This window comes from Harmonia axyridis, chromosome 1 (genome assembly GCF_914767665.1).
Source record: "Harmonia axyridis chromosome 1, icHarAxyr1.1, whole genome shotgun sequence".
Classification (NCBI taxonomy): Eukaryota; Metazoa; Arthropoda; class Insecta; order Coleoptera; family Coccinellidae; genus Harmonia; species Harmonia axyridis.
Genome location: NC_059501.1, coordinates 80616753 through 80642243, shown reverse-complemented (window position 1 = coordinate 80642243; position 25491 = coordinate 80616753). Strand labels below are relative to the sequence as shown.

The 25491-nt window shown below is 33.8% G+C and overlaps 5 protein-coding genes across 8 annotated transcripts in view; 3 read left to right on the top strand and 2 right to left on the bottom strand.

Annotated features, from left to right (window-relative positions):
- The window catches only part of LOC123671082 (calbindin-32), a 151009-nt gene that overhangs the window by 45723 nt on the left and 79795 nt on the right, over nucleotides 1-25491 (bottom strand). The window lies entirely within an intron of this gene.
- Nucleotides 2925-25491, bottom strand: part of LOC123674081 — a 31664-nt gene continuing 9097 nt past the window's right edge. The window contains exons 4-8 of the mRNA XM_045608944.1: nucleotides 8431-8496; nucleotides 4487-4837; nucleotides 4037-4047; nucleotides 3862-3907; nucleotides 2925-3326 (exon numbers count right to left, since the gene is read on the bottom strand). Coding sequence (XP_045464900.1) covers nucleotides 2988-3326; nucleotides 3862-3907; nucleotides 4037-4047; nucleotides 4487-4837; nucleotides 8431-8496 — 813 coding nt within the window. The 3' untranslated portion in view covers nucleotides 2925-2987. The remainder of the gene's footprint in view (nucleotides 3327-3861; nucleotides 3908-4036; nucleotides 4048-4486; nucleotides 4838-8430; nucleotides 8497-25491) is intronic.
- Nucleotides 9803-11572, top strand: LOC123671088. Its single transcript, XM_045604755.1, has 2 exons — nucleotides 9803-9951; nucleotides 11182-11572. The coding sequence occupies exons 1-2, from the start codon at nucleotides 9895-9897 to the stop codon at nucleotides 11524-11526; spliced, it is 402 nt and encodes a 133-aa protein (XP_045460711.1). The 5' UTR covers nucleotides 9803-9894; the 3' UTR covers nucleotides 11527-11572.
- Nucleotides 13364-19504, top strand: LOC123671086. Of its 2 annotated transcripts, none has more exons than XM_045604752.1 (2): nucleotides 13364-13528; nucleotides 19080-19504. In XM_045604752.1, the coding sequence occupies exons 1-2, from the start codon at nucleotides 13484-13486 to the stop codon at nucleotides 19446-19448; spliced, it is 414 nt and encodes a 137-aa protein (XP_045460708.1). In that variant the 5' UTR covers nucleotides 13364-13483; the 3' UTR covers nucleotides 19449-19504. The 2 variants fall into 2 exon arrangements, with proteins under 2 accessions (XP_045460708.1, XP_045460707.1); XM_045604751.1 differs by lacking the exon at nucleotides 19080-19504 and adding an exon at nucleotides 14662-15087 and having other exon boundaries at nucleotides 13371-13528.
- LOC123671087 lies at nucleotides 17732-23867 on the top strand. Of its 2 annotated transcripts, none has more exons than XM_045604753.1 (2): nucleotides 17732-17892; nucleotides 23443-23867. In XM_045604753.1, the coding sequence occupies exons 1-2, from the start codon at nucleotides 17848-17850 to the stop codon at nucleotides 23809-23811; spliced, it is 414 nt and encodes a 137-aa protein (XP_045460709.1). In that variant the 5' UTR covers nucleotides 17732-17847; the 3' UTR covers nucleotides 23812-23867. The 2 variants fall into 2 exon arrangements, with proteins under 2 accessions (XP_045460709.1, XP_045460710.1); XM_045604754.1 differs by lacking the exon at nucleotides 17732-17892 and adding an exon at nucleotides 22098-22280.

Genomic DNA, 25491 nt, shown 5'->3' with positions numbered 1-25491 from the left:
CTTGGACAACTCGAAGTTATTTGTTATTATGGAAATAATGAGTAATTTTGTTCAACATTCTGCTCGAATTTTTTATGGTTCTGTTATGAGGACACCTTCAAAATGAAATTTCGCATCAAGCTTCAAAGTTTTTTTCAAAAATCTTCAAGCAGAGTTTCAAATATGTTGGATCATTCTGTCGTTACTGAACTATATTGTTTTTTTAATATTTTGCATGAATTATCTGTTGTTCTGATCAACATCAATCATGAAATTGTTTATTTCAAACTACACGAAAAGTTTCAACAAAATCGAATTTGTTGTTAACGAGATATTTAGTGTATTCTTCTTCGATATTCTTCTTGAATCTTCACTGATCCCAGTGAAGCGATAAATGAAATTTTGCAGGAAGCCTCAAGTTTTTAATCTTCATTGAATTTACATGAATGCTATAATTCATATTCATCAAATTAGTTGTTTTGGAATTTGATTAAAAAAAATTTGGCATAGCCATATTTACCAAACCTCTAGTTGAATTTTGTCTACTAACGAACTAAACCGCTCTGTCATTTTCTGAACATAACGTGATTCACATTGTCCCTGATGAACAATAAAAATGAAAAATTGGAATTCCTCCAACTTTTCCATTGTCGTTACGATTTGGTGCTTCTAAAACCCCCAAATGCTGACAATGAAAAGTAGATTTCACATTCAGATGTGGAAAGTTCGCTGTAACAACTTACGAGGCAACAGAAAAGTTTACAGTGTAACAAAGCTCATTTCAGTTGGACCCTTTATCTCTGGATCCCTAATAAGATTCGTATTACAATGTTTTATATCTCCTTTATTATCTTCTGCTCGCCGTTACCCATAAATTTATCGAAGTTGTGAGGTTTTACTTCGACGGATTTTATGTCAGTCTTTATTAATGGTTTTTGGAAGTTTGAAGTTTCATTTTAGCATTGGGAGTGACTTTTCAACTGATTTTATTCACACTGTTGATTGGCTGCTTGTTGCTGCAGTATAAAAGGATTTGAATATGTGACTGTTATTCTTGATCTTGATCTTGATATCCTAAAATATATTTTGAGGTTAAAATTAATGAAATCACAGAATATCGCATGATTTACATGTGGAATCACAACATAGAAACTGCTTTTTCCTTCTTTGATTGAACTGAATTCTCATTCCTTTCAAACGTTTCATTAATTCGAAGCATTATTTATGTTAACCAGTGGAGTTAACACAGTGTATAAAAAACTTATAGCCATAGTCAAATCTCCTTGAATCAACGTTAGCTTAGGTTAGGTTCTCTTCCGTGGTCAGTACCTTGTCGTGGTGGGAGGGGCTTGTAGTAACTGCCTGCTGTAAAATAGACAGTGAAACTAAGACTGACCAAAAAAAGTAGCGTGGCTAATTCCAGCCTGCTGCATTTCCATACCTCAACAATCCCATGTTCCCCCAAACATCACACCCCTAAGAACATCCCCTTATCTCTACTCGACAGGTTCTAGCAGAGCGAGCAACACGAGAAGGGAAGTAGAGCAGCCAGCTAGCAGGGTCCAAAAAAGAGGCACAGAACCGACCAGATAGATGCCATAAAGGTAAGTGAAAATCATTGACAGGTCTAGCAGAACATGACACAAGAGGCCGAGAAGGAAGCAAGAAGATACCAACATTCGGCTGTGAGTACGTGGTAGAATAGGGGTTACTTATGTTTCCGCGGGAGCCAGTTTAGGACCTTAAGTGCTAAAGGCTACCTGTTGAATGACTCTAACACCTTCAACGAATTGCTTCTGCCCTATCCTACACTCCTTAGGGCAGGACAGCGTGAAAAAAGAAGGACATTACGCCATAGAGTACCAAACCCTTGGTGAGCCGGCCGCACTGAAGCTGAATGCGTTGAAGGAAGGTTGAGCAGTCACGAGCAAAACTTTGAATTATTGTCTGACTGTACATAAGGCACTGATTGTATGAGTATCTCCTGTACCGAGTGAGCTTGTCAGCAGATGAATTGTGCAAATTCTGCTAGTGGGAAATGTAAGATCTGAAGACATACTGCTTAGATCTAGCCATCTTAAAAAGCATACTGCTCAGAAAATCATTGATAAATGACATCCAAAGCTTTTATAAAAATTTTCAGATTTGCTATTGTGGTGAAAGATCAGTCTTTAGCACTGTAGAAAACGGAAGATTTTGGTGGTACTGTTGAATTACTACTTCTTAATTGACCCCTATATTCAATTGAATTTCATTTGAGGGGATTAACTAAGATGATAAATATTTGTTTACAGTTCTCTCCATAGCAAACTCATTATCTTGTCTTACCCTTTAATGGATATCATGAATACCCCTCCTTTCATACTTTGTGATTATAAAGTTTTTGCAATTCACGGTGAATGAAGTATTTTACTGAAGTTCTCATAACTTTCCTGTGATTGATAGAATCTTTATGTTAGAACGTAACTAATAAACACTTTTTTGGTGAAGTGGAATATGTGAATGAAGTAGCAAATAAAAAAAAACTTCTTGAGTTTTTGTTTCTTGATTATAAATTTCCTAATAATAATGTTTTGGTCTAACATTGGCCTCACATGTTTTAACTAGATATTTTCTTTACTCCAATTGCTTCATGGAGTTCAATTAAGATGCAAAAGAGTGTGACATGAACTTTGATTCATTGTTTACATGTTGGAAATGAAGGAATTTCTATGTAACCTGAATATCAATTTTCATATCTACCTCTAACCTCATCCATCAGTTATATGGAATTATATTTTAGGTATTATCCTGAATATATAAGATGCATTACTTCAGCAGTTTCCCATTACTTATTCGATTTACCCAATAGGTAAAATCCTCAAACAGGCTTGTATCAAGGCAGAAATATTCCATTACAGTAAGAGCTCGACTTCCACGTAATCCGAAAAAACGAAACGCATCTGTTACTTGGAAAAAGAAGGCTTTATTCTAGACATCACATAAACTAATAATATGAACATATACATTCAGACCAGGGAAAAGTGTTTGGGATCATTTGCATAATAACATTTCGCTATGTCAGAAGCTCTATGTTGCGGCGTATCAACGACAATGGCGCATTTCTTGATAATCTCGTCTTTCAGTTCCACAGTTGCCTTTTGCTTCATGACGTCCTTTTGAATCTCCCCAGCTTCGTTTTGGGAGCCAATTTTCTTAGACATGCAGAAGAGGTATTTCTTGAATTTGTCATCATCGGCGAAAGTGCCTTTTTTGGCGTTTTCTATAGCTTCTTGATTCATCTCCACACTTGCGGCGCAAGCAGGGCTGTGTTGCTTGATTTTTTCCCTTTGTTCATCTGTCAAGGCCTGGAAATTGATATTCAAGCGGTCACTTCAGATGAAACGGTCAGCTGCTTCTACTAGCTCAAATAGGGACATTTAAGATGTTAGCTTCTCGATGATTTGACACTGTAGTCAGATAATTCCGGGCTTTGTGATCACGGTCTGATTTATTTTTGATCTAACGTTTCGGCTACATCTCCAGTAGGCATATATTGCAACTCGACAATGAATTTCTCAAAACTCTCAATATTTATATTGATCTCGTGTTAGCGGAATCATAAAAAAATAAAGCAGAATATAAAAGTATTACATATTCATGTAAACGAGGTTGAAATTTTGAAAAGAAACCCGAGATGATTAAAGAATTTTGGAGTTTCATAACATTATATTGAATAATCAATATTGTCCTGAACAGTACACCATAACACAATTTTTCCTTTGAATTTCAACATTTAAAATTCATCGAACGATTTCTCAGGATAAAAGAGGAAATACCTACTGGTTACAAATTTTCTACATATCTAATAAAATATAACAACCATAATATTTCTCATATTACCTGAACAGTTAACAAAACACAAGCTGCTACCACAAGAAATTTCATTCTGTTTGAATTCGTTTTTAGTTATGCTAAGGTATAAACAAGAAGACGGAGAATACTGATTAAGTTATACAGAGATGATCCTTTTATATATTCAATTCAGTTCAAGGTTAATTCAAGAAGTTGGATTTACCTCAGCTCAATCTGTTTTATTCAAATATATTGTGGTTTAACAGTTGAATACATGTCTTGGCTTAAGTGGCAGATAATAATCATTATTGGTTGGCAGTTCCTTTAGTTTACTACCTTAGAAGTGACTCGGTGTGAATTGGATGGCAATACAAAAACATTTCTGTGGTTATTTTAAGACTGATAGATCCATTAGATAATTCAAAATGATTATTGATCTTTTTCTATTTGTTTGGGTATCTATTCTGGAAGAATACTGCACTCGTTGAAAAGTGAAGAGGCTACTTTTGGTTTATCATCCAACGTATTAGAACAAGAGATATGTTCCTTTTGAATACATTTTTGATTTCATTGAAACTAGGTTATCCGAAAGAATGAAACACATCTGTTACTTAGTAAAAGAAGGCTTTATTCTAGACATCACATAAACTAATATTATATACATATTCATTCAGACCAGGGAAGAGTGTTTGGCATTATTTTCATAATAACATTTCGCTACTTCAAAAGCTGTATTTTGAGGCGTATCCTTGACAACCGCGCATTTCTTGATAATCTCATCAACCAGTTTCTCGTCTTTCAGTGCCACTGTTGCCTTTTGTTTAACGACGTCTTTTTGGATCTCTCCAGCTTCGTTTTGGAAGCCAATTTTCTTAGATACGCAGAAGAGGTAATCCTTGAATTTTTCGTCATCGCTGAAAGTGCCCTTTTTGGCGTTTGCGATCGCTTCTGGATCAACCCCTGTACTTTTGGCGCAAGCAGTGCTGTGTTCCTTGAGTTTTTCCCTTTGTTCATCTGTCAGGGCCTGGAAATTGATATTTGAGCGGTCACTTCAGATATAAGGGTTAGTTTTCGAAGAATGGGAGGGAATAGATATAGATGATAGTTTGTCGAAACTTGTATCTGCTGTTGAAGAACAAATATTGGTCTGGATATGACCTAACCGCCTGAATTTACTTGGGTAGGTTGATTATTTGTGGAGTGTTCAGCAAGTTTTGCTGGTTTATTATTTTCAATGATAAACCTTCAGACTCTAGATTTACTATGGGATATAGGAAGTTTTTTCTTCGTGAAGAAGCTCGCGAATGGAGTGAAATATCGTATCGCTGATATGTTTTCATTTCCGCGCGCTTCATGTCAAATTTGATAGTTCATGTTGGGGACAAAATTTGCTTACTGAAAATGACATATGCTCCCTCTATCTATGTTTATTACTCTAAGGGATGAAGTTTAGACTGTTTTCTTTGGGACCATGTGAAAGATAAGGTTTATGCCAATGTTCCACAACGATAAAAAACATTAAGGAGGAAATTCGTGAAGTTATGGAAGACATACAGCTACTAATGTGCGAATTGATCATGGAAAATTTCATGAAAACGATATGATCCTGCAATATTAATGAATTCCTCATAAAATTTTATTATTTTTTTTTCAATGTAATTAGTATATTATTCAACGAGCGGTAATGTAGGTCATAACTCACGCAGATGAATATTGCAATACATCCAGTCAGTTATGACCATTACCGCAAGTTGAATACTATACTTTATCTACGACTATAAAAATAAATACTGAATTACAAGAAAAGGGAAAAAACTTTATTGACAAACCCCAAAAGTTACGTATAATCGTCAAAATTATCAAAGTGACATTCCTTTCCTCAATAACAATAATGGAATGTTCCCTTTTTGTCAACCGAATAGAAACACAGAAGTATACAAGCACAGATCCATCTTTTCTGATTTATTATAGTGAGTTATAGCAGTGAGTTATTATAACTCACGTTGTTTTTCAAAAAATACTATTAATTGCTCAAAGGAATGTTGAATAATGAATATTAAATTCAATAGGGGTAGATAGAATTGGAAACTTTTACTGGAAAACCCTTTACTTGAGCTATTGTGAACAGATTCATAGATTTGGTCAGAATTTACTGCTCGTTCCTTATCTTCCTTTTTTTCTGCAAATACTAATTCTGTAAATAAAATAAAACGAAGTAATTTCCACTATGTTAGTGGAAATTACTTCGTTTTATTTTATTTATAATGAATTTCCGCCAAGTAAGGACCGAATCCATTAAATAAAAAAAATTCTGTAAATATCACAGGTAGTAAAAAAATAATTTTTTCTCGCGTCCTGGTTTACTCGCTCGGTGAATTAAATGTAGAATATAAAATTTGTTTTCTTTCAGAGGAATTTGGTAACATCGCAATGTTGATATTAAAATTTACGTTTCTAAAGAGTTGTGTTAGCTGTTAATGAATATTTCCTTCCTGTCAAAAATTCTATGTATATGGAGAACAATTATCGAAAATTACAGCGATAATTGCATTGTAGGAAGCGAAACTGCACTGCGATAATTGTTCTGTTCATAGATGCATAGTTTCTATGCATCTTACACAGTTCGAATCTATGGCAATTCCATTCTACATCAGTTTGACAAGTGATGTAATGGTTTATTCTTTGAAAAACTGCATTCGGTCATTTTCATTTTTGGAGAAAGAGCCCTACACCTTCGGTGTCGAGCTCTTTCTCCAAAAATGAAAATGAACTCATGCAGTTGTCATGCAAAATTATCGGTAATTTTGATGCACTTGTTATTGCACTTGTGCAATAACTTACGAAAATTGCACCACTGTTTTCAATAACAATATTATACATGGAATGGAAACATTCATGAAACTGTAGATCGTCAATTAGACCCCATCAAGAAAAACGAAGGATTTTACCCGAAAACAAAAGACGACACTAAAGACAAGTAGAAGAACGTAAAGCAAAATTTATACGTCATTCAAACCTACAATAATATCCTTCCCGTTCCTTATGGCACCCTAATTCTCACTGTATTGCATTTTATGCCCAACTCTTTACAAACGGAGAAGGGAAAGTGAAGCTCCTTCACGAAATTTAGACGAGAGGAGGCAGAATTCGGGGTTAAATTTCATTTTACCCCATCGGTCTCATATTTTCCGAATGAAATGTTGTACCGAATGGAATGAGGACACGTTATTATCCTTCCTAGTATTATTACATCATTGTAATTTGCAGGCGATGCTTTCAGAATGATTAGGTCCCATTTGAACTGGGACGTGTATTATATAAAAGGGAACAATATAATGAATTCTCGAGTTCATTCAGTTCGTGAAAAGCGCAGAAAGAAACGATGAGACTCATTTGAAAAGGGATAGGGACGCTTTTGTCTTTCAAGAAGAGATTTTTTAAATCTTCATTTCAAGTGCAACTCGTCTACAATTAATTTTTATGAGATCCACAAAGATGTTTTGCCTATTCATTACAGATCCTATTCTTTGACAGTAAATGTAAAATGAAAGATACACAGATTATTCGAGATATACAAAAAAAGTTGGGTTTGTATATCGATGAATTAATAAAAGGACAAATTATTGAAATTGACAAATATTTAAAGATATAAGCATCAGTTCATGTAGAAAATTCATTCGATAACTGCAAGGAGTAAAATTTCGTGTTTGAATTTTGAATGAAGAGTCAAAGGGTGGATTATAAGATCAACTATATGTTTACAAGAGGTGAGGAGTTTGCAATTTAATACCAGAATCAATGAACATATTGAACAAGGAATTTGTCGCAATTTCTATTCCTATTGTTCAAATGTTGATCCAAAATAAGCTTTGAAGTATTAGATTCGACTTACAGATGAAAAATTTGGGGTCAAATTCAATTATGTTCGTCCGTACGTTATCCGGATAACTCCCGACTGAGGAAACCTAGAAACTTGAGATTTTCAGCTAAGATTCAGAACCAGATGGCCACGGTTCTATTCATTAATGAGCAATTTTCAATTAGCTCAAATAGGGAAGGTTGAAATGTTAGTTTCTCGATAATTTGAAACTTTGATAAAATGGAAATGAATTGATGTATTTAGAAATAAAATAACAATTTTGATGAAAAATTCGTATGAAGCTGAAGGCTTTTTCGGCTGCAGTCAGATGATTCCGGGCTTTGTGATCATGGTTTGATCGATTTTTGACCTAATGGTCTGCCTACATCTCCGGTAGGCATCTTAAGAGATTTCTTGGCTCGGCAATGAATTTCTCAGAACTCTCAACATTTATATTGACTTCGTGTTATCGGAATAATAAATATTAAAGCAGAATATAAAAAAATGTATTACATATTCATATAAACGAGGTTAAAATTTTGAAAAGAAACCCGAGATAATAGAAGAATTTCGGAGTTTCATAATATTATATTGAATAATCAATATTGTCCTGAAGAGTACACGATAACACAATTTTTCCTTTGAATTTCAACATTTAAAATTCATCGATCGATTTCTCAGGATAAAAAGGAAAATACTGGTATCAAATTTTCTACATATCTAATAAAATATAACAACCATAATATTTCCCATATTACCTGAACAGTCAACAAAACACAAGCTGCTACCACAAGAAATTTCATTTTGTTTGAATTCGTTTTTAGCTAGGCTGAGGTATAAACAAGAAGACGAAGAATACTGATGAAGTTTTACAGAGATGATCCTTTTATATATTCAATCTTCTTGCAAGTTCAAGGTTAAATCAAGAAGATCGATTAATCTCGGCTCAATCAGTTTTAACATATTGTGGTTTAACAGTTGAATGCAGGTCTAGGCTTAAGTGGGAGATAATAATCATTATTGGTTGGCAGTTCCTAGTTTGCTACCTTGGAAGTGACTCGGTGTAAATTGGATGGCAATACGAAAACGTTTCTATGGTTATTTTAAGACTGCTAGATCCATTAGATGATTCAAAACAATTATTGATCTTTGTATATTTGTTTGGGAATCTTTCTGGAAGAATACTGCACTCGACGAAAAGTGAAGAGGTTACTATTGGTTTATCACCCAACGTATTAGAACAAGAGATATTTTTCTTTTCAAATACATTTTTAATTTTATTGAAACTATTAAAAAAAAGGAGGTACCGATAAAATATGATTTCGCAGATGCTACCATTACTTCAAGTTGCAATTGTTGGAAATAAATTAATTTAGTGAATAAATAAATTAAAGTTCATCCTTTTTTAGGAAATGAAGAAATATCGAATGATTTTTCTCCAATATTCTTTCAGACCGTTTTTATGGTACGATCAGCCTGAAATTTGGTAGGAAATTCGAAATTATTATTCAATATCAACAAAACGCTTTAAAATTCATTGCTCATATCTCAGTGCCAATTCAAGTTGTTGAATTGATTAATCATAATGCATTCATCTCCCCAAACATCAATGCAGCCGTCTATTGAGTAATACATTTTTCCCTCAGAATATGATTCCCAATGCTACCTCTACAATATTTTCACATATTTTCTTGTAAAACTCGAATACGTCTCAATAATTCAACTTAACACCCTTTTTCTGACTCCCAGTCTGTCACAAAATATTATGAACTATATTTCTGTGGTTATTATTCAAGTGAATAGAAAAGACTAAAAAAATTGTTAGAGCATCTTTTGAGGTCTCTAAACAACGATGCGGTTTCCAAGGGCGCAATTGGCGCATAATGACGAGCGCCCAAAAGCTCCTAACTTCACGTCAGTGGATTCTCAACTTTGTTGTTTGATTCATGATATAATCTGACTTTAGAGGTTCAATTCAGTTATGTTCGTTCAGCTCAGAACTAACTAGTTATTCTAATTTTATTCTTCACTGAATAAGAAGACATTTCGTTCCATCAATGACTTTCTGGATTGAAAATCAGGGATCGAACAAATCGCTGAGGAATTTTACGATTCCATCAACTTTATCGTTCATAACTCCTTAATGAACTTTTTTCTGATATATTTCAGGAACCATGAAAAATTGTAACAGTTCACCCGTGATAGACGTCGACTAGCTGAAAATGATTAAAGAGTTATTATTTGTTGTATTGCTTTGTTTTTACTCAACAGATGCCGGGGTATGTAAATAAATACTATGTTGAAAAACTTCAAAATTTATTTAATTTAAATAAGAGTAGCATTTTTACAGAATGATAACACCACATCTGGATCTCTTCTAAATGCGTTGCACCATTCGTACGAACGTGTTTTGGATAGAATTGATTCATCAAGAAACTGAAGTATCATTTATGTCTCAAATTAACATTTGCTGAGAAAAAGTTATGGCATATTCAAATTATCGGTAGTATAGAGAAAAATTCTTTCAACTATCCTTTCAAACCAGGTTTTTATTGGTCAATTATCAGTAATTTATTCACAGCATGTGGAATAAATATTAACAATAAATTTTTAATATTATTTTATTAGTTATTGTTCGAAACATCTCGTGTGGAAAGACGGTTATTTGAAAATTGCATGCGTTCATTTCATTTTGATATTTTCGCCACAATTCTTTTTGCCTCTCGAAAATCTATGACTCTATATATTATACTCGGTTACATTGTTTCATTTTTAACTATATTTTTCCCGAATAATTGTACTGAGCATCTAAAATTTTTGGAAATTTTTGTGGTGTCATTGGTAACTAGAAATTTTTGTTATGCAATTTTCATTCAATAGTACCGCTGCAGTTTCTCGATAATTACATACATGTAATAAAAAAATCGATGTTTTATGGAACTATGTCCAGAACATGAAGCAGAAATAGAATATAATATAATCAAAGACAATTTACGAAGATGTAGACATAATAAAAAATTGCAAATTGCACATTAATTAATTATTCAATGAATATCAAATGCAGAAAAATAATGGAAGGATTCAAACCGACATTCCAAAAGAACTTAAAAACCTCTTTATGTGGTTGAAAACCGATTCTTCTTCTGAATTTTATATAGATCCTTTTTCAGTTTTCGAGTAAGCTATGAGCAGTACAGTAATATCTATTATTTGAATAATGGAAAACAGAAATTAAATGACCTCTTGTTGGTTGACACCGATGTTTAGTTGTGCGATACTGATAAGCTACAAAAAGAGCAAAATCGGCCTATCGCTACTCACCTTCAATGACATCGCAAGTTCCTCTTTGATTAAATCTCAATATAATATATCTGATTATCTTATATTATTATTTCGATTAATATGTTTAATTCCTCACGTGTCGAGATATTTCCCAATAGAAATTGTACTGATGAACCATAGAGTAAAAAAAACGGAATATACCAGTAGGTTACCATTTTTTGTTACAGGGAAATGAAGACCTACAAGGATACGTAGAAGTTTGCAGGGCTAAAACAGGCTTCGACAGAAAAAACTACCAGGAATTAGCACAACTGATTAGAGATCCTCAATCCCGAAAACTCTTCTTTTGCGTGGCCAAGTCAGGTGGTCTTCTCGATGCTAGTGGTTATCTGATGAAGGAATTGGTCAGAAGAGTATTGCCGACTCCAGTCAAGGAAGCTCCTGATGTTGAGAGGCTACTGAACGAATGTGTTACTAGGAAAGGCAGTCCAGAGGATGCAGTTTTTAACACTTTCATTTGCGTGGAAAGAAGGATTTATTACATGATTAATGGAAAAACTTTAGATGTTTAAAGATTATGTTAAAATTTTGCATATAATAAATGAGTAAATAAGTGAATGATATGAAATAGTAATTTTCCTAACCAGTGCGGACAAGTGGTACCTACTTTCCTGCATGAAACTGCCATTGACCGAACGACAAGAAGTGGAGTTGTAGATTTCCGATTGACATTCAACATTCTTCATGCATTTCTTTCATTGATATTACATCCTGAAGGACCGACTTGCCAGCCCTGTATAAATTTTAGCTTTTATACTTCTGACGTTATTGTGTGCAATATTATGCATCTTTATCACCCGCTGCCTATCGAAGCCACCTGTTCCTATGCAAACATTTCAGCTTTTAAACCTACAAGGTATGTCTCAACTCTGGCGTCCACGGGGTCTTGATCTACACTGTGTCCGTAAAGTATGGAACAAATTAATTTGTAGCTAAACAGACCATTTTAAGAAATAATCCTGAAACACGTCGATTTTTCATTTTAATTTACCGTATTTTAAAATAATAATCTAATATACAGGGTGAATTACTTTCGAGTCATGACGTCACCGTATTTTTTTTTTATGAAACACCCCCATTTTGTCTCAATTTTCCGATTACTTAAGCTGAGCTGATTCCAAAAATGTATTACATGTTGATTGCAATTGGTACAGGGTGGACAAAAATACAAAAGTTTTGTGTGTGCTCATAGAGTAATGCGTAACATTCTTTATTAGTTAAATTGACAATATTATCAAAAATACTTAATGTCTAGCGACAATTGGTTTTAATGTACCACCCTGTAGTTTGTTACATTTTTAGATTGATAAAAATGAGATGTTTCCAAACATGTTTGGTACTTGTGGTCAGGCAGACAGAATATGAAAGAAATTATTTCTTATCAATTTGAAAAAAAAAACATAGTCGTCTAGTTTTTTGTGAATTGTCATTATTTGTTAAGTAATTTTTTGGTGTTCAATGACAGTTTAGTACTACAATATTTTTGGTATTCGTAAATGTTTTAATTATTGCTTATATTTAATTTATTATTTTTGTCCATCCTGTACCAATTGGAATCAACATCTGATACATTTTTGGAATCAGCTCAGCTAGAGTAATCTGAAAATTGAGACAAAATGGAACTGTTCCATTAAAAAAAAATGACGGTGACGTCATTACTCGGAAGTAATTCACCCTGTATATTAGATTATTATTTTAAAATACGGTAAATTAAAATCAATAATCGACGTGTTTCAGGATTATTTCTTCAAATGGTCTGTTCAGCTAAAAATGAATTTGTTCCATACTTGACGGACACAGTGTATATAGAAAGAAGGAAAAGCAGCTCAATTGAACTTATTAAAGTCTTGCTAAGTTGTGTTAGAAGACCGAAAATAACGTTATATAGAGGGCTGATTTTTAAGCAGTTACATGCAAAGTAGTCCTAGAGTTTTTTTTCACCTTATTTTTTGCAATCGTTACTTGAAAAAAATTGATTTTTTACGCCACTGGAAAGACAGTAACAAGACTCCATCATATGCACCTGAATGAACAATAAGCTCCTTACTATCACGCTACAGTTCTAAAGTTGAAACTACTGAAAATCTTTCCTGATTTACATGAACACATTGAATACATCAACATAAAAAGTATTTTCATGGATCTTTTTTCCTATCGTGAACTCGAGAATAATTGAGTAATATTTGGCAATTGAAATTATTTTCTGCTTTAGGAATAGAAGGTCACAAAAAAAATCGATTGAAATTCTTAATTGTTTAAATATTCTGAAATTGTAAAAACCACAGATCGCACAGTATATAAGGCAAGCCAGGAATTTGAGTTAATAATTTCGAGATTTTATTTCATTTGATAAGCACATCATTATATCGATATCAAAATTATAGACCAATTAAACTCGTTTACGATTTTCGGTATATTTTGAGATATTTTGGGTGTTTTTCATTGAAAATATCCGGACATTCCATCAACATGAAGTTCCTTTTGGTGATTGCTGCTTTAACGACAATTTTGAATGTGAGTACTTAGATTTGAAAATAGTATTCATTATGATTCTTTATTTTTTATGTTTAATTGGAATTGAATTTATCGTGATTGTCCAAACAATAAGAAACAGTTTGTTTCATAATGTTCAAAGTGATTTGATTTTTATATTAGAAACCAAAGTATTGAAGGAATGCATCCATCCAAATCAAATTTGGGGCCTCTATTTGTTAATGAGTAAAATCAGGCTGAAGATTTTGTATACAAGGTGTTCCTCAATTGAACGTACAAAGGAAAATGACAGATTCAGGTGTTTTCAAGAGAATACGTATAAACATGCTTTATAAACGCTTTTTTTTTTTCGAAAAACAGGGTGTTTCATCTAATCCTCCTGTTGTGATGATTATACCAGTTTATCGAATATATCTTAATTTTCTATACAGATTGGGTAAATAAGTATCCAAATTCATAGTTAGTTTTTACATAACTAACTAGATCTTCATAATAATTTGGATTTTCCTGAGGGTTACTGGAGTAATTATTTGAAATTATAATCTTGAAATTGGTAACAGATACGACAAAACTCAAAGGAACTGATAAGTGTATCACTCTACCAGAATTTCTTTTTATGGTTTTCTCAACTACCAGTTTTCCACAAAAAAAAAGGTGTGGAGGAAAGAAGCGGGCACTAAAGATTTGCATTCAAAATAAGCATGTCATATGATGAAAGCTTTCAATTGGAATATCTATGTCAAATTGAAGTTAAATATCTGGTGAATGGAAGGTGGTATGAGAAAAAAACCTATAAAATCAAACTATAGCAACCTGTATCTCGATAACAAAGGGTGTGCGGGCCCATGCCTCCAGGACTTTTTTTTTCAAAATCATCCGAGAAATCTGTCATTTTCGTTTGTTACTCCAAATAAGAAACTTTAGGAACACTAGTTTGTAGAGGTGAAATGGCTTCAAGAAAATCAATTTTAAATTTCAGGACGTTTAGGTTTTCAGAACCATAATATTTTGTTTTCAAGAAATGGGCCTCACCTTTTCAGAGCTTTTAATAATTTTATTCATTTTCCTATTACTCGTTAAGACAATCATTAATTCATATAAATGCCTAATCTTGTTTTTCAACTCACTAGTAATCCTTTTTCTTAATAATGCAGGCACTAACATTAGAAGAAATGACAAAAAGGGCCGACATTTCTCACAAGAAATGCTTCGAAACCACCAATGCAAACGAGGACACTGTGGCAAAAATCAGAAGTCATGATTTTAGCGAAGACGATCCAGTTGTACGTGAACAAATATTATGCTACACCCAAGAAGTTGGCTTCATGAACTCCATGGGGGAATTGAACCAAGAATTCATGAGAAGGAGGGCAAGTTCATTAATTAACTTCGCTGAAAACGACAACGATAGGAAATTCAGCGAGTGTACGAGACCCAGAGCTTCAGACGTACCTGTTGACCTATTCATAACTAGGTTGTTGAAGTGTTTATACACGGAATTCCCTGATGTCCTGTTCGTGTGATTCATAAACTATTGCATGTGAATGATTACTGAGCAATAAAAATCACTTTTGACGAAATGAATTTTTTTTTCTTTACCTTCCAAGACGCTCATTCTAGTACTAACCTCTTTGAGGTGGTATGATCTAACGTTTGGACTATCATCCTTGTCTTAGAACGGGTGTTTCGAGGTATATAACTTCAAGTTGGCATTACTGTTCAAGATGGCGACCGATTTAACAGCTGCCAAGTGATTTATTCTCAGTTTGGTTTGGCAATTCATCATGAATAGACTCACGCCTGAACAACGCTTGCAAATAGTGAAATTTTATTTCGAAAATAATGGTTCTGTGCGGAATACGTATCGCGCACTACGTCCATTTTATTTTGTTTAGCGATGAAGCGCACTTCTGATTGAATGGCTACGTCAACAAACAAAACTGCCGCATTTGGAGTAATGCTAATCCTCAAGTGTATGTCGAAACACCGTTACATCCAGAAAAACTGACTGTTTGGTGCGCTTTATGGGCTGGTGGAATCATTGGTCCGTACTCCTTCAAAAACGATGATGGCCAGAATGTTACAGTCAATGGTGATCGGTATAGAGCCATGATTACTAACTTTTTCATTCCTGAATTGAACAACCATGATGTCCAGGAGCTGTGATTCCAACAAGACGGTGCAACATGTCACACAGCTCGTGCCACAATCGATTTAATGAAAGACACGTTTGGTGACCGCCTAATTTCACGTTTTGGACCTGTGAATTGGCCTCTAAGATCTTGTGATTTAACACCTTAGACTACTTTCTGTGGGGCTATGTAAAGTCATTGGTCTATGCGGATAAGCCACAAACCCTTGACCATTTGGAAGACAACATTCGCCGTGTTATTGCCGATATACGGCCACAAATGTTGGAGAAAGTCATCGAAAATTGGACATCAGATTGGACTACATCCGAGCCAGCCGTGGCGGTCATATGCCAGAAATCATATTTAAAATGTAATGCCACAAGATTATCTTTCGGATAAATAAAATTCATGTCAATCGAATAATCCATCATTGTTTTATTGCAATTTAGAGTTTTATAGTTCTAAAGAAAACACCCTTTAGATTTCCGTTTGACATTCAACATTCTTCATGCATTTCTTTCATTGATATTACATCCTGAAGGACCGACTTGCCAGCCCTGTATAAATTTTAGCTTTTATACTTCTGACGTTATTGTGTGTAATATTACGCATCTTTATCAACCATCTAATCGTATGGAGACATTTCAGCTTTTGAACCTACTAGGTATGTCTCAACTCTGGCGTCCACGGGGTCTTGATCTACACTGTGTCCGTAAAGTATGGAACAAATTAATTTTTAACTAAACAGACCATTTTAAGAAATAATCTTGAAACGCGTCGAGTTTTTATTTCAATTTACCGTATTTTAAAATAATTATCTAATATACAGGGTGAATCACTTTCGAGTAATGATGTCACCGTAATTTTTTTCAAATGGATCATACCCATTTTGTCTCAATTTATCCGAATACTCTAGCAGAGCTTATTCCAAAAATGTATCATATATTGATTCCAATTGGTACACGGTGGACAAAATAAAATAGTTTTGTGTGTGCTCATAAAGTAACGCGAAACATTCTTTATTAGTTAAATTAACAATATTATCAAAAATACTTATTGTCTAGCGACACTTGTAATTTGTTACATTTTCAGATTAATAAAAATGAGCTGTTTTCAAACATGTTTGGTACTTGTGGTCTAGCAGACAGAATATGAATGAAATTATTTGTTATCAATTTAAAAAAAAAACATAGTCATCTAGTTTTTTGTGAAATGACATTATTTGTTTAGTAATTTTTTGGTGTTCAATGACAGTTTAGTACTACAATATTTTTGGTATTCGTGAATGTTTCAATTATTGCTTGGATATACATTATTATTTTTGTCTATCCTGTACCAATTGGAATCAACATGTAATCAGAAAATTGATACAAAATGACGGTGACGGCATTACTCGAAAGTAATTCACCCTGTATATTACATTATAATTTTAAAATACGGTAAATTAAAATCAAAAATCGACGTGTTTCAGGATTATTTCTGAAAATGGTCTGTTCAGCTAAAAATGAATTTATTCCATACTTGACGGACACTGTATATAGAAAGAAGGAAAAGCCGCTCAATTGAACTTATTATAGGCTTGCTAAGTTGTGTTAAAAGACCGGAAATAACGTTATATAGTGGGCTGATTTTTAAGCAGTTATATGCAAAGTAGTCCTAGAGTTTTTGTCACCTTATTTTTTGCAATCATTACTTGAAAAAAAATGTATTTTCTACGCCACTGGAAAGACGGTAACAAGACTCCATCATATGCACCTGAATGAACAATAAGCTCTTTACTATAACGCTATAGTTCGAAAGTTGAAATTACTGAAAATCTTTCCTGATTTACATGAACACATTGAATACATCAACATAAAGAGTATTTTCATGGTCTCTTTCCTATCTTAAAGGAATAAACTCGAGAATAATTGAGTAATATTTGGCAATTGAAATTATTTTCTGCTTTAGGAATAGAAGGTCATAAAAAAAATCGATTGAAATTCTTAATTGTTTAAATATTCTGAAATTGTAAAAAGCACAGAAGGCACAGTATTTGAAGCAAGCCAGGAATTTGAATTAATAATTTCGAGATTTTATTTCATTTGATAAGCACTTCATTTTATTGATATCGAAATTATAGACCTATAAAACTCGTTTACGATTTTCGGTATATCTTGAGATATTTTGGGTTTTTTTTCATTGAAAATATCCGGACATTCCATCAACATGAAGTTCCTTTTGGTGATTGCTGCTTTACCGACAATTTTGAATGTGAGTACTTAGATTTGAAAATAGTATTCATTATGGTTCATTTTTTTTATGATTAATTTGAATTGAAGTTTCTAGCTAACAATTTTTCGTGATTGTTAAAACACAAAAAACAGTTTGTTTCAAAATGTTGAAAGTTATTTGATTTTTACATTAGGAATCAAAGTATTGGAGGAATTCATCCATACAACTAAATTTGAGGCCTCTATTTGTTAATGAGTAAAACCAGGCTGAATATTTCGTATACTGGGTGTTCCCAAATTGAACGTACTAAGAAAAATTGGAGATTCCTAAGGTGTTTTCAAGAGAATAAACATGCTTTGTAAACGCTTTGTTATCGAGATACAGGGTATTTCATCTAATCCTACTTTGTTGTGATGATTATCTTCTTTACTGATTGGGTAAATAAGTATCGCAATTCATAATTAATTTATACATCATTAACTAGATCTTCATAATAATTTGGATTTTCCTGAGGGTAAGTGGAGTAATCATTTGAAATCATTTTCTTGAAATCTGTGACAGATACGATAAAAATTGAAGGAACTGAAAAGTGTATTACTGGACAACAATTTTTTTTTATGGTTTTCTAAACTACCGGTTTTCCACAAAAAAAAAGTCGGGAGCAAAGAAGCGGGCACTGAAGATTTGCATTCAAAATAAGCATATCATATGATGAAAACTTTCAATTCGAATATCTATGTCAAATTGAAGTTGAATATCTAGTGAATGGAAGGTGCTATGAGAAAAAAAAACTATAAAATCAAACTATAGCAACCTGTATCTCGATAACAAAGGGTGTGCGTGCCCATGCTTTCGGGACTTTTTTTTTCAAAATTATCCGAGGAATCTGTCATTTTCGTTTGTAACTCCAAATTAGGAACTAAGGAAAGGAAATAAATTATTAATTAATTAAGGAATTAAGTGAAAACTCATGTTGATCACGTTATCATAACCACACTAGTTTATATAGGTGAAAAAGATACAAGAAAATTCGTTTTGAATTTCAGGACTTCCTCGAGGTCTTCAGTACCATACTATTTTGTTTCCATGAAATGAGCCTCATCTCTTCAGAGCTTGTTATAATTTTTATCCATTTTCCTATTGCTCGTTATGACAATCATTTATTCATATAAATGCCTACTCTTGTTTTTCAACTCACTAGTAATCCTTTTTTTTCAATATTGCAGGCACTAACGATAGAAGAAATGGAAACAAGAGCCGACATTTCTCACAAGAAATGCTTCGAAACCACCAATGCAAACGAGGACACTGTGGCAAAAATAAGAAGTAATGATTTTAGCGAAGACGATCCAGTTGTACGTGAACAAATATTATGCTACTCCCAAGAAGTTGGCTACATGAACTCCAACGGGGAAATGAACCTGGAATTAATGAGAAGGTGGGCAAGTCCATATATCAACTTCGCTGAAAACGACAACGATAGAAAATTCAGCGAGTGTACGAGACCCAGAGCTTCAGACGTACCTGTTGACCTATTCATAACTAGGTTGATGAAGTGTTTACACACGGAATTCCATGATGTCCAGTTAGAGTGATTTATACACTATTGCATGTGAATGATTACTGAGCAATTAAATTCACTTTTGGCGAACTGAATATTTTTTTTTCTACCTTCCAAGATGCTCATTCTAGTACTAACCTCTTTGAGGTGGTATGATCTAACGTTTGGACTATCATCCTTGTCTTATAACGGGTGTTTTCGAGGTATATAACTTTAAGTTGGCATTACTGTTCAAGATGGCGACCAAGTGATTTATTCTCAGTTTGGTTTGGCAATTCATCATGAATAGACTCACGCCTGAACAACGCTTGCAAATAGTGCAATTTCATTTCGAAAATAATGGTTCTGTGCGGAATACGTATCGCGCACTACGTCCATTTAATTTTGTTTAGCGATGAAGCGCACTTCTGATTGGATGGCTACGTCAACAAACAAAACTGCCGCATTTGGAGTAAAGCTAATCCTCAAGTGTATGTCGAAACACCGTTACATCCAGAAAAACTGACTGTTTGGTGCGCGTTATGGGCTGGTGGAAAATTGGTCCGTACTCCTTCAAAAACGATGATGGCCAGAACGTTACAGTCAATGGTGATCGGTATAGAGCCATGATTACTAACTTTTTCATTCCTGAATTGAACAACCATGATGTCCAGGAGCTGTGATTCGAACAAGACGGTGCAAAATGTCACACAGCTCGTGCCACAATCGATTTATTGAAAGACACGTTTGGTGACCGCCTAATTTCACGTTTCGGACCTGTGAATTAGCCTCCAAGATCTTGTGATTTATCACCGCTAGACTACTTTCTGTGGGGCTATGTATTGTCATTGGTCTATGCGGATAAGTCATAAACCCTTGACCATTTGGAAGACAACAGTCGCCGTGTTATTGCCGATATACGGCCACAAATGTTGGAAAAAGTCATCGAAAATTGGACATCCAGATTGGACTACATCCGAACCTGCCGTGGCAGTCATATGCCAGAAATCATATTCAAAATGTAATGCCACAAAATTATCTTGCGGATAAATAAAATTCATCTCAATCGAATAATCCATCGTTGTTTTATTGCAATTTAAAGTTCTATAGCTCTAAAAAAACACCCTTCAGATTTCCGTTGGCCGTTCAACATTCTTCATACATTTCTTTCATTGATATTATCCTGAAGGACCGACTTGCCAGCCCTGTATAATTTTCAGCTTTTATACTTCTGACGTTATTGTGTGTAATATTATGCATCTTTATCACCCGCTGCCTATCGAAGCCACCTGATCCTATGGAGACATTTCAGCTTTTAAACCTACTAGGTATGTCTCAACTCTGGCGTCCACGGGGTCTTGTTCTACACTGTGTCCGTAAAGTATGGAACAAATTCATTTTTAGCTTAACAGATCATTTTAAGAAATAATCCTGAAACACGTCGATTTTTTATTTCAATTCACCGTATTTTAAAATAATAATCCTATATACCGGGTGAATTACTTTCGAGTAATGATGTCACCGTAATTTTTTTCAAATGGGTCATCCCCATTTTGTCTCAATTTTTCCGAATACTTTAACAGAGCTGATTCCAAAAATGTATCACAATTTGATTCCAATTGGTACAGGGTGGACAAAAATACAATAGTTTTGTGTGCTCATAAAGTATCGCGTATCATTCTTTATTAGTTATATTAACAATATTATCAAAAATACTTATTGTCTAGCGACAATTGGGTTGAATGTAACACCCTGTAATTTGTTACATTTTCAGATTAATAAAAATGAGCTGTTTCCAAACATGTTTGGTACTTGTAATCTAGCAGACACAATATATGAAAGAAATTATTTCTTATCAATTTAAAAAAAAACATAGTCATCTAGTGTTTTGTGAAATGTTATTATTTGTTTAGTAATTTTTTGGTGTTCAATGACAGTTTAGTACTACAATATTTTTGGTATTCGTGAATGTTTCAATTATTGCTTTGATTTAATTTTTTATTTTTGTCCATCCTGTACCAATTGGAATCAACATGTAATCAGAAAATCGATACAAATTGGGGGTGTTCCATTAAAAAAAATGACGTTGACGGCATAACTCGAAAGTAATTCACCCTCTATATTACATTATAATTTTCAAATACGGTAAATTAAAATCAAAAATCGACATGTTTCAGGATTATTTCTTAAAATGGTCTGTTTAGCTAAAAATGAATTTGTTTCATACTTGACGGACACTGTATATAGAAAGAAGGAAAAGCCGCTCAATTGAACTTATTATAGGCTAGTCCTAGAGTTTTTTTCACCTTATTTTTTGCAATTGTTACTTGAAAAAATTTGATTTTTTACGGCACTGGAAAGACAGTAACAAGACTTCATCACATGCACCCGAATGAACAATAAGCTCTCTACTATAACGCTATAGTTCGAAAGTTGAAATTACTGAAAATCTTTCCTGATTTACATGAACACATTGAATACATCAACATGAAAAGTATTTTCATGGTCTTTTTCCTATCTTAAAGGAATAAACTCGAGAATAATTGAGTAATATTTGGCAATTGAAATTATTTTCTGCTTTAGGAATAGAAGGTCATAAAAAAAAATCGATTGAAATTATTAATTGTTTAAATATTCTGAAATTGTAAAAAGCACAGAAGGCACAGTATTTAAAGCAAGCCAGGAATTTGAATTAATAATTTCGAGATTTTATTTCATTTGATAAGCACTTCATTATATTGATATCGAAATTATAGACCTATAAAACTTGTTTACGATTTTCGGTATATCTTGAGATATTTTGGGTTTTTTTTCATTGAAAATATCCGGAAATTCCATCAACATGAAGTTCCTTTTGGTGATTGCTGCTTTTCCGACAATTTTGAATGTGAGTACTTAGATTTGAAAATAGTATTCATTATGGTTCATTTTTTTTTATGTTTAATTTGAATTGAAGTTTCTAGCTAACAATTTTTCGTGATTGTCAAAACACAAAAAACAGTTTGTTTCAAAATGTTGAAAGTTATTTGATTTTTACATTAGGAATCAAAGTATTGGAGGAATTCATCCATACAACTAAATTTGAGGCCACTATTTGTTAATGAGTCAAACCAGGCTGAAGATTTCGTATACTGGGTGTTCCTAAATTGAACGTACAAAGAAAAATTGGAGATTCCTAAGGTGTTTGCAAGAGAATAAATATGCTTTGTAAACGCTTCCTTTTCGAGATACAGGGTGTTTCATCTAATCCTACTTTGTTGTGATGATTATCTTCTATACAGATTGGGTAAATAAGTATCCAAATTCATAATTAATTTATACATCACTAACTAGATCTTCATAATAATTTGGATTTTCCTGAGGGTTACTGGAGTAATCATTTGAAATTATTTTCTTGAAATCTGTGACAGATACGACAAAAATCGAACGAACTGAAAAGTGTATTACTGGACAACAATTTCTTTTTAGGGTTTTCGAAACTACCTGTTTTCCACAGAAAAAAATCGGGAACAAAGAAGCGGGCACTAAAGATTTGCATTCATAATAATCTTATCATATGATGAAAGCTTTCAATTGGAATATCTATGTCAAATTGAAGTTAAATATCTGGTGAATGGAAGGTACTATGAGAAAAATAACTATAAAAATCAAACTATTGCAACCTGTACCTCGATAACAAAGGCTGTGCGGGCTTATGCTTCCATTTTGTCCATTGTCATTTTCGTTTGTAACTCCAAATTAGGAACTAATGAAAGGAAATTAATTATTAATTAATTAAGGAATTAAGTGAAAATTCATGTCGATCAAGTTATCATAACCACACTAGTTTGTATAGGTGAAATAGATACAAGAAAATTCATTTTGAATTTCAGGAGATTTAGGTCTTCAGTACCATAATATTTTGTTTTCAAGAAATGAGCCTCATCTCTTTAGAGCTATCAATAATTTTTATTCATTTTCCTATTGCTCGTTATGACAATCATTTATTCATATAAATGCCTAATCTTGTTTTTCAACTCACTAGTAATCCTTTTTTTTTAATATTGCAGGCACTAACGTTAGAAGAAGTGAAAACAAGGGCCGACATTTCTCACAAGAAATGCTTCGAAACCACCAATGCAAACGAGGACACTGTGGCAAAAATCAGAAGTCATGATTTTAGCGAAGACGATCCAGTTGTACGTGAACAAATATTATGCTACTCCCAAGAAGTTGGCTACATGAACTCCAACGGGGAAATGAACCTGGAATTCATGAGAAGGAGGGCAAGTCCATATATCAACTTCGCTGAAATCGACAACGATAGAAAATTCAGCGAGTGTACGAGACCCAAAGCTTCAGACGTACCTGTTGACCTATTCATAACTAGGTTGTTGAAGTGTTTATACACGGAATTCCCTGATGTCCTATTAGGGTGATTCATACACTATGGAATGTGAATGATAACTGAGCAATAAAATTCACTTTTGACGAACTGAATATTTTATTTTTTTTTCTCTACCTACCAAGATCCTCATTCTAGTAATTACCTCTTTGCGGTGGTATGAGCTAACGTTTGGTCTATCATCCTTGTCTTATATTTTTTGTCCATGGGTGTTTTTAGGAGATGAGGACCTGGAAGGATCTTGATCCTCGTTTTTCTCTAATTGCCATTTATCATGCTCAATGAGTCTGGGTCTAAGCTATCAGTTATTATCTCATTCTATGCACTGGCCCTCTTGAGACATGTTGGCTGTTATATCATTAGCCTTCGAAGCTACCATGACCTGGGGTCGTTTTGCTTCGGTAAGCCTTCCGGGAACTGCGACCATGCAAATCTTTTGTTCACTACCCTACTCATTCATAGAAACCCAGGGAGGTCGTCAACGACGTTAATAAAATTGACAACCTCCTTAGGGGCCTTGGCCGTTACCTCTCTGGTATCTAGGACCGGCTTACCCATGTGAATGGTTCTTAGGCCAGCCAGCTCCGGACACTTGCATAACAAGTGTTCGGCCGTTTCTACTTCCGATCCACAGAGCCTGCAAATCTTGTCTGCTGACTGTCCCATACGGTACAAATAATGTTTGTACTGACAGTGCCCCGTCAGAAGTCCCACCAACACCCGAAGCTCTGCTCGCGACAGCTTCAGGAGCTTTTTGGCGTAGGTAGGTGAAATTTCTATCCCAGATAGAATCTGCTATCTTTTATGAGGATTCTTCACTGCAAATATGACCGTGTTTATCCCGTTAACCTTGATATCCTCTTCGATGGTCTTCAGTGTTTCCTTGAAAATTCCCTAAGAGTATATATTGAAGAGGAGTGATGAGAAAATATAACCCTGTCTGACTTCTCTATAAATGTCAACTTCTCCGATATGTTAATTTCGATATTTGCTTTCTGGTTCCAATAGAGATATCTGATGATGTAGATTCTGTTATTGTCTAGACCTTCTAACTTCAGACATGTCTTCTTTGAATGTTCATCAAGGTATACATTTTAGGTCATTTCAATGTCTTCTTATGAGTGTCATCCAAACTACGCCACGAATTGAAAGCTTATTCATTGCCGGTACAAAGTATTGTCATATGATACTCTTCAGCACTGTAAAGTGCTTTAAGCATCCTATTTACATAGCAGTGTCTTGTAGTTACGAAACTGTCCATTGGATTTGATTTGATTTTACCATAAGACTGAACTTTAAACTATCTTGAATTTCACTACTTTCATATGTTCCGTTCAGATCGTCAAGCGTAAGATCTAAAAATGTCATAAAATGGAAAACAAAGAGGTGCTGCACCAATAAATATAGTTTTCCATAAAAATGAGTCAAAAAAATATCGTTTATCATCTTTTCTATTTTTATACCCCAATTATCAAAAATTTTTCGATATGAAAATTTTCGGATGAGTTCCAATTTCGGGTAATTAGGCATAGCCAATGCTAACACCGCTAACCGATTTATCGTAGAAATCACAATTTCAAAAATATTCGACTTTGAAATTTTGGGAAAAATCAGTAAAAATTGAATCTCTATACAAAAATCGTTATATCTTCTGAAATATTCGTCACAGACCCCTAGAATGAGGAGTTTTTGAAGATTGAGCTCTGATATTCAC

Coding starts and splice junctions, on each gene's coding strand:
- LOC123671088 (XM_045604755.1), top strand. CDS start 9,895: ATGATTAAAGAGTTATTATTTGTTGTATTGCTTTGTTTTTACTCAACA. Junction 9,952..11,181: donor TTTACTCAACAGATGCCGGG/GTATGTAAATAA, acceptor TTTTTGTTACAG/GGAAATGAAGACCTACAAGG.
- LOC123671086 (XM_045604752.1), top strand. CDS start 13,484: ATGAAGTTCCTTTTGGTGATTGCTGCTTTAACGACAATTTTGAAT. Junction 13,529..19,079: donor CTTTAACGACAATTTTGAAT/GTGAGTACTTAG, acceptor TCAATATTGCAG/GCACTAACGATAGAAGAAAT.
- LOC123671087 (XM_045604753.1), top strand. CDS start 17,848: ATGAAGTTCCTTTTGGTGATTGCTGCTTTACCGACAATTTTGAAT. Junction 17,893..23,442: donor CTTTACCGACAATTTTGAAT/GTGAGTACTTAG, acceptor TTAATATTGCAG/GCACTAACGTTAGAAGAAGT.